The 8,702-nt window shown below is 54.1% G+C and overlaps 1 protein-coding gene across 1 annotated transcript; it reads right to left on the bottom strand.

Moving 5' to 3' along the window:
* Positions 1 to 56: 56 nt before the first annotated feature.
* Positions 57 to 8,378, bottom strand: CLK3 (CDC like kinase 3). Its single transcript, XM_052671743.1, has 13 exons — positions 8,273 to 8,378; positions 7,928 to 8,076; positions 6,512 to 6,725; positions 4,319 to 4,412; positions 3,983 to 4,049; positions 3,156 to 3,272; positions 2,628 to 2,794; positions 2,126 to 2,220; positions 1,640 to 1,769; positions 1,454 to 1,536; positions 966 to 1,045; positions 624 to 714; positions 57 to 431 (listed from the first exon to the last, which is right to left on the bottom strand). The coding sequence occupies exons 2-13, from the start codon at positions 8,074 to 8,076 to the stop codon at positions 246 to 248; spliced, it is 1,473 nt and encodes a 490-aa protein (XP_052527703.1). The 5' UTR covers positions 8,273 to 8,378; the 3' UTR covers positions 57 to 245.
* Between the last annotated feature and the right edge of the window lie 324 nt (positions 8,379 to 8,702).

Here is an 8,702-nt window from a genome sequence, read left to right as displayed (position 1 = left end):
GGGGGGCAAAAATAAACCTGGGCACAAGAGACCCCTACACCTGCCTACGAGGGAAGTATCAAACAATAAGAAACACTTTATTTTAACTTTACAACATATAAATAGACAAATCTGTGCTTTCTGCTGTAGCTTTTCCTCACCTCCCCGACCCAGGGTTCATGTCACAGTGTCCCTCTGAACTCTGAGAGAAGAGAGAACCACTCCCATCTGTACAAATCTAGCAGGCATCACACCCTCCCCAGCTGTCATCTGCTCAGGTCCCGGCTGGTGCCACGACCACACAGCATCCGTTCCTCTGCAGAGAGGCCAGCAAAGAAGGGATGCAGGAGGGCTTCTGAAAATGTGATCCTCCGGGAAGGGTCAAATTCCAGCATCCTTCTAATCAAGTCAAAGAGCTGTGCGTGCTCCAGGGAGTCGTGCAGCATGTATGTCTAAAACAGAAGGGCAGGTGAGACAGATGTAGATTCTGGTACAAGAGGAAGCAAACACCAGCCCCCAGTTTTGTGACCTACAGCAAAGTTATGGCTGGCACAACTTCGTCAAGTTTGGGGCTCTGTACCTCCTGCCCTTCCCCCAGCACAGACCTCAGGAAGGGAACCCCACAGGGATTCAGCAGCACTTACACGCAGCGGCTTGCAGTTCTCTTGGACGTATCTCCCATCAGATGTGTTCTCATCCCACACCAGGTTCCCTTTGTGAAAGTATTTCTGCTTTCTGGAGAGGAGGAAAGAGGTGTTCAGTAAGGCTTACCCACCCAGAAGAACAGCAGCCAGTAAGACTGAAAGACAAGACTCAACCATTTCCCCTAAAACTTATGATCAAGCTCAAAACCAAGTTGCAGCAAGTTTCCCATGCTCACACCTACAGAAGTAAGACCTGGTGTGTGAACAGAGAGCTGGAGTCCTGACCAATCAGCCACCACCAGCAGCTGACTGCTCTTTTAGAGTTGAGGTATGGGTTCCTACCGAGTTCTGTGGATCATGTGAGATGGAATGGGCCCAAGGATCTTCTCCATCATCACAAGATGTTCACGATTCTCGTGGGTCTGCAAAGGAGAAAAAGCAGTGCAGAGTGTAAAGAAAGGTCTGTCTGCTACACAAGTACAGGGTAAGGAGAGAGAAGTCTGGAAGTACAGAATCACCACAGTTGAAAACCACCTTCAAGATCATCCACTCCAACCGCCCACCTACCATCACTATTTCCCTCTAAACCACGTCCCTCAGTACAAAGGGCGCAGGCCCGTCCATCTGCTTCCTCTCTTGCTTTTCCTAGCCTTCACAGGCACAACGAAGAGACCAGAAGCAAACATCCTTCCAGCAAGCCACGAGCACTCAAATTGTGACCTTTCCTGTGCCAATCTTCACACTTAGCTTCTGAGATTTTAGTGCCTGGTCTGCCTTTCCCCTCCCTCCTAAGTTCTGGCCTTTAGACACGAAGGCTGAAGGAGTCCCACCTGGAAGAGCGTGAAGCCGCGGTAATACTCAAACAGAATGCAGCCGGTACTCCAGACATCGCATGGCTGTGCCCAGCCCAGCTCTGCAAAGAGAATAAAGCTAGCTTTGTGCTCCCAGCAAATCCCAGCAGCTTTTCACTGGCTCCTTGGGGGAACTGAGGCTCCCGCAGCCCCGGCAGCACTCACCAAGGATCACTTCTGGGGGACGGTAGTGCCGGGTAGCCACGATAGTGGTGTGGTGCTCGTGATCGAAGGTGGCACTTCCAAAGTCTGCCACGCGGATGCTCGTGTTCCGGATGGATTTCTCCTCACAGCTCTGCAAGCAAACAAGTCCTCAGTACTCCTAATAGCTGGCTGAGGTGGGCTTTCCAAGGAGCCCTCTGTTCTTAGAGCTGCCCAGTCTGCACTCTTAACCAGAACAGTGACAACTGTGAAGCTCTGAGCTATCTACGTCTCATGTCATTGATACTGAAAGCTGCTGAACTGCTGCTGAGGACTGAAGCCACTGAATCAGAGCTTAAGGCTCTTAAGAGACATGGGAGAAAGAGTCCTAACTTCAAATCTGTTCTTGCTGAACAGACTGCAGGACACGTACAGAACAGGGAAGACTTCTGCAGGGAGGGACAGGCAGGCTGTTCCTGGTTTAGTCACTTCTTTTCAGACATAGCTCACCTTTTTCTCATTGTACAGAGTATCAAAGTCAGAGTTGACAAACAAAATATTTTCTGGCTTGAGGTCAGTGTGAGTCAGCTGGTTGTCATGTAGAACTGCATAGGTGGGAAAGAAGAGGGAAAAAACACGTAAGAACCACAAACTAAAGCACTCATAGGGCTCTGCCCATCAGAGCACCAAGCCCACGTAAGCCAAGTCCTTGTTTCCCTCCCAACCCATTTTGATGAGACACGGTAGCCTAGCTGTGGATGCAGTATTTCTGGTGGAGAAGGCACAAAAGAGCTTACGAGGCTCTTCTCCATTCCTATCAGAAGGAAAAGAAAGCAAATTTAAAGACTGCCACTCCATCCCTACTTTGACATCCATAGAAATCAGCACCTCTTGTCTTTCTTACAAGCTTCAGCAAAGAAACTAGAATACTCAGGTACCACTATGAGAAAAGCAAAACCAGCAGGTACAAACAGCTGCTGGCAGCTGCAGAGGCTGGCCGCATGGAACTCACATTTCAAGGCATGGCAGAGCTGGTAGGCCATGTGCCGGATCTGAGGGAGAGGGTACGGCTGGAAATTGTTCTCCTTCAGGAACTCAAAAGTGTTCTTGCCAAGAAGCTCAAAGGCAATGCACATGTGGCCGTGGAAGTTGAACCAGTCTGACATCAGGACACACAAGCTTTACAGAGAAGAAGACATGAGGATTAAGCATCATTGAGAGACTTGACAGTACAGTGATTCTCCCAACTGCTGCTAAGCAAAAGCTCTGAGCCAGCTGACTCGGAAGCACAATAATCCTATTTGCACACCCCGTCCCCACTTTGCTCAACCACCTTTACATACAGATCTCCAAAGCTCTGACTCTCGTGTCAGATAAGTTGTGGTCAATTCTGCCTTGCTATAACCCAGCATGTCAGCTGGTAAGACTTCAGTAAAAAAGTGTATAGCAGAATGAGGGACAGGTTCTCTTCTTCCAAAACGCGGAGGCATAGGACAGGTTTCCCCTGACAGGAGAGCAGTAGCAGGAATCCCAAGCTTACAATTTGTTCTCCTTGTCCTTCTCTTTGATTTTCTTCAGGACGTTAATTTCCAGCCTGGCTGCCTCACGGTACTTCCCAACGTTTTTTATGATCTTCAGTGCCACCAGCGATTTGCCTCTGTAAGAGAAGAGACAAAAGGAGTCAGAGCAAAAGCTGTTACTGCTTGCTATACGTGTTCCACAGCGCCCTGCAGCAGCCTTTAAGGCCGTGCTAAGAAATACAAACAGGCACAGGAAGGAGACAGCCTTCAGCAAGCTTGGGATGAGTAAGTGATAGCGCACAAAAACCAGCGAGGTCGCTGGGCAGGAGATTAGATGTTCTGTCCTTGTCCCAACCTTGACAAGTGCTTATATACCCGCAGAAGTTTGAAGTGAAAGGCTCAAGTGACACCCGAAAGAGAGCTGCAGCAAACTCTGCAAATACACCACGTCCTGACCCAGCAGTCCCTAAGGTCAGCGGCACGCCAGCAGACAACTCCTCCTTCCAACTGCGCCTGAGGAGGCAGGAGATCCCAGCAGCTCCCGTGCTAAGCTGACCCTGGGGCTCAGAGCCAGATGAAAGGTTGGGAAGAGATCGGGGTCAAACGTAATCACAGGAGAGGACAAAAAAAGCAGCGCCGTGGCAGATGAAGAGGCTGCTTTCCCATCTGGCTAGCCCAGCCCTGGAGTTCCCTGCTTTTACAGTAGGGCAGTAGAGCAGCCCTGTGCTGAAGCTCTCAGCTGCTGAATAGCGCATTGCAGCGGCAGCACAAACCTTGGCACCCTCACGAGCCTCTGGGTTTGCAGCACGACGGACAGCCGAGGTGTTTGGAAGTGACAGCCACCTACCTGGCGTGGTCGACACACTCCACAACTTTGCCAAAAGTGCCTTCGCCAAGGCTGCCCACAATTTCGTCTAGGAGAGAAAACAGGAGCAGATGTGAACTGGAGTGGAGCGGCGAGAGCTGAGCTCCTGCAATTCACAGCAACAAAGCGTCAGAACAAAAACGTCTCTCACCGCTACGCTCTTTAAAACTCGAGTGACTATTGTCTGCCTCAGGCAATTTACTGCTCAGTCCATTTATAAGCAATAAACACTAGGAGACCCCTCCAGTACAATACGAGAGATCTGCTCTAACACGGGGATAGAAAGTAGAGGTAAAGTTTTACGAAAGGTGGCTGTACATCGCTCTTGAAGCCAATCGCCGATCCTGCACACCAGGTGGCCTTCCTTGTCATCTTCCACGCTCCTGCTGCGCTTACTGCTCTGTTGGCTTCTCTGTACGCACCGCCCCCCGAAACGGCATACGACCGAGTGCGCACAGCGGGCAGTTCCGAGTGGCAGATTGGTTGTCATTCAAAGGTGGAGACGGCGGTGCGTCGGTGGTTGGATTTTCCAGATCCCAGCATTTCATAAGGCACACAGCATATATAACGATAGGGATATTGCAAGGGACACGTCAAGACACAAACTAACTTCAAAACAGAAAAGTAATCAACAGCTACAGGTATGTAAAGAAAACCCTCGTCAGCTGCAGCGGCTGGTGCCACTGCTCTGAGCAGGGACAGGCCCCCCTCTTCTCTGTGGGGCAGCAACTGGGCAGCTCCAGGCACTGGCTCGGCACCACCGCTCCCCCAGGGTTTGCACAGAGGAGCAACATCCTCAGGAGCACCAGAGGAGGCCCCAGAGGCACAAGGAGGAAGAGGGCTTTGCCAGAAGAATGTCATTTTTCTCCGCTGGCAAACATGACGAAGGGGAAAGGAGCTGGACGGGCTGTCCAGTAGAAGCCAGAGTAGCAGTTGTCCCCCACACAGCCTGCTCTCTCATAGCTTGGCTAACGGGTCGCCTGCTCCCTAGTGCATCCTGCCACTTCTCGACAGAATCAACGGGGTTGAGCCTCCATCTCTACGCCTGACTGGCCGCAAGCAGATCTAGCATTGCTCTTTGTCCTCAGGGTGTAATTTTAAGCCTGGAAGACCTTTAGGAACAGGTCAACTGAATCCCCGGGGAGTGTTTCACTCCAGGTGTCCACTACAGGTACAAGGTCATGTTTACTCCTGTTACTGCTAGCTTCTACTGGACAACCAGCCAAACGTTCCCAGAGGACCAGGTCCAAAGAGAGCTGTCCTAATTCCTGATCTTTTTCCATTTAGCCTTAAAAACGGAAACAAAGCTCTACATTTCCACGCCTGGACTTCTATCAGGCTTGTCTTCTGTACCCCTTGCCCCACGCCCAGTCCAAAATGGGAAGCTACAGACCCCCAGAGGTAAGCTGAAACAGAGAAGGAGGTAGAGAGGAGAGAGGACAGTTGAGAGAGCTGTGAGTCTTCAAAGAATTCAGATCACACCAACCCAAACCTGCACACTGGATCACCGCACACAAACCACACTGTAACATTTTAGCCACAGCCCTGGCTCTTTCTAAGGCAAAAATTAAAAAGTCAGTGGGAAAGGAGTGAAAGGAGGAAAGCAACAGACCGTCAGAAGTTCCAAGCCATGCAGATATCCACTGTAGCTGCAGGGATCAGGACTCGGTCGCTTAATTGTAATCACAGGTAAAAGCAACAAACGTGCACGATAGAAACTTTCCTTACTGGAGAGAAGCGAGGCATACACAGAGTCTGATACCTCACAGCACTTCCAGGGCATTCAGGAGACAATCCTCCCTGCCCCGTGCCAAATAATTCCATCTAATCCTCAAAACCTCTTGGGAAGGAACACCCCGTGCCCTCAGAATCAGGGTGGAAAACGGCGTTTTCAAAGAAAGGAGGTCTGAGGAGAGCTGTGCGGAACCAGGCAAAGAGGACACCCGTATTCTCAAAGGGTGCAGGGCTCTGCTAAGCACGGTGGGACAGGAGTTAATACCAAGGGCTGATGGCTCAGAAGAACAGGGCTCCATCCAGCTGGCTGACCCCATTCGGTGCGGGATGCTGGCCCAAACCCAAAGCAACACTGCCCTCACGGAGCACTCCGTACCACCGCTGCATACCAAATCCCCTCAGAGAAGCACGCATACGCAGAAGCGAGGCCTCTGCTGCCTATAAACCCACACAACCAGCAGCCCAGCTGGCCTGGAGCCAGGGCTCATCTGTGAAGAGCGTCACGTGTTTTTGAAGCCATTTGAAGCCTTCACTCATCCCCTCCCCTGGCCGTGGAGAGCACAGCTTAGCGTCCTCACGTATTAAAGCTACAGGGGCCGAGCTAGGAAAAACCGAGAGCTACGAATGCTTAACAAGACACATTCTAGGGACTACAGACTGCACGTAATCCAAACAAACACAAGAACGAGATTAGAGGTACTCACCCAGAGCGTTCAGAGCTAGAAGGAGGTAAGAATGGTTAACGCCTGACCCGAGCTCGTTCTGGATGCTACTCACCGAGGAGGCACTGCTACAAGACCTGGTCCTGCGTTTCCTGCAGCGGTGCTGGTGCTTCCTGTCACGGTGCTGCTCTCTGTCGCGGGATCGCCGCCAGGTCCGCGTGCGGGTGGAGGAATAATCCTCGTCGAAGGACGGGCTCCGCTCTTCCCATCTGTAGGCATCGCTGTCCCGTCGGTCTCTGTATCTCCTGTGATAAGGCATCCTGTCATGGCTGCAGCGCAAACAACGTGTTGTCAGTCTGGAAGAGCATCACAAGTACCGTCCTGCCCCGGCGGGGTGAGAGCCCCCCACGCACCAAGCCGTGCACAGGGCGCAGCCATCATTCATCAGCAAGAGCCACGAGGAATGTTTGGTCTCTGCTCTACAGCTACGCCTGCCTCGAGCCACAGCCAACGGCTGCAGATACATAAGGGGGGGCTTTAGGCTGCTTGCAATCCAGCGGCATGGCTGCCTTCTGCATCCCAGCTGCTCCAATCAAGCAGCTTCCACTCAAGCCCTGCTTCACGCGCATGCCAAACCATCTTTTAGGTGGATGCTGCTGCTCAGAGAAATCACAGCATATGGGCAAAGGTAAACACGAATGTGCTCAGCAGCAGTGTTTTGGGCACGCATCTGGCCAGGCTGCTGCCATCTCTCATGCCCAGCTGACAGCAAGGAGTGATCACTGCTGCAGCCAAGACCACCCTACAGCCACAAGCAAGCAGAAACCTGTCTTTGTTTCCCCTCTGTTTTGGCAGCAACTGACTTTCTCGCTGGCAGCTTAAGAGAATGTGGATAAATGCAGAGTCAAGATCATTACGATTGGAAAACACCTCTGAGGTCAGCAAATCTGTCAGCCCACCCCCACCACACCACACCACACATCCCCACGTGCCACGTCTCCATATTCCCTGCACACCTGCGCTGGCTCACTCCATCTCAGAACGAGGACAAAACACCGCCCTCCCTGCCAGGACAGCGGCCGCCTCGGCTCACGCTCTCCCAAACCCCTCCAAAAGCTCCAACCGTGCCTCTGTGAAACCTCGGGGCTCAGCAACACCGACCCAAAGGAACCTGTATGAGGGAACCCATGCGAGGCTCAGAGCCTGCAGACAGAGGGGCCAAAAGGTTTTCTCTTAGGTTTTTCTTCCTTGGAGCTAAACTGGCCTTTCATCTGTTTGGAGCTGAACTCGGTGACCCAACCCAGGACATTCTGCAATTCACTGATGCCACAGAGAACACCGGTTCGTGTTGCCCGGGTGCTCGGAATTATTCGGGCAGGGCAGGGGCAGTAAAACATTGCTTTGAGCTGCGATCATTTCAGGAGATGGTTGACAGAGGGACGCAACGCCAGTGCTGCCAGTGCTGCCAGTGCTGCCGGGTCTCGCCGTACTCGCATTGCGGCCGCAGCCCGCCGCTGCCCGCCGCCCTCACCTCCTGGATCGCGACCTCCTGGGCAGCTCCCTGCGGGGCTGGCAGCGCGGGCGGCCCTCGTAGGCCCTGCTCCGGGAGCGCCTCCTCTTCCAGCGCGGCCCCCAGCACGGCTCCTGCTCCGGGGAGCGGTACCTCTTGCAGTGATGCATCTGCGGACACGAGGAGCGCGCTCAGCTCCCGCCGCGGCCCGCCGCCCCCCCTCAGCCGTCAGACCGCCCCCGTGTCCCGTTAACCCGCCCCTCGGAGCCCTCCGACCTCCCCTGCGGGGTTCGGTCCGCCCCCCCGAGCGCCGTTGAACGCCCCCCGGAGCCGTTAAACCGCCCCCGGCCGCGTCGCGCCGCTCACCGCCCCTCGGCCCCTCTGCGTTCGGAGGGTGCGGCCCGGCCCGGTCCGGCCCGGCCCAGCAGCGCCTCCACTCCCGCTCTGCCCCCACTTCCGCTTCCGCCGCTTGCCCCGCCCCCCTGGGCGCCGCTCTAGCCGTCCCTCTCTGTGGCCCGGAGATTAACCCCTTGCGCGCCGGGGGGAGAAGCGTCCTTCCCAGCTCCTCGCCTCGAGGATGCGCCGACCGAAACGACTCGGGCAGGGTGGTGACAGCATCCTCCTCCCTTGGAGGCCTCTCTAAGCCCGCTTTATAGCCGCTGACCACTGCGGGAGGCCGCCGAGCACAGGGCTGAGGACCTCTTCCAAGATGCAATCTCTGGGGCGAACCCCCCCGCGTGTCTCCAGCCCCCCTGGCTCGCCCAGCACGGCCCTCCCACCCCAGGAGCTGATTCCC

This window comes from Tympanuchus pallidicinctus, unplaced genomic scaffold (assembly GCF_026119805.1).
Source record: "Tympanuchus pallidicinctus isolate F22 unplaced genomic scaffold, pur_lepc_1.0 scaffold12, whole genome shotgun sequence".
In the NCBI taxonomy this organism is placed as follows: domain Eukaryota; kingdom Metazoa; phylum Chordata; class Aves; order Galliformes; family Phasianidae; genus Tympanuchus; species Tympanuchus pallidicinctus.
This window is presented reverse-complemented; position numbering and strand designations above follow the sequence as displayed.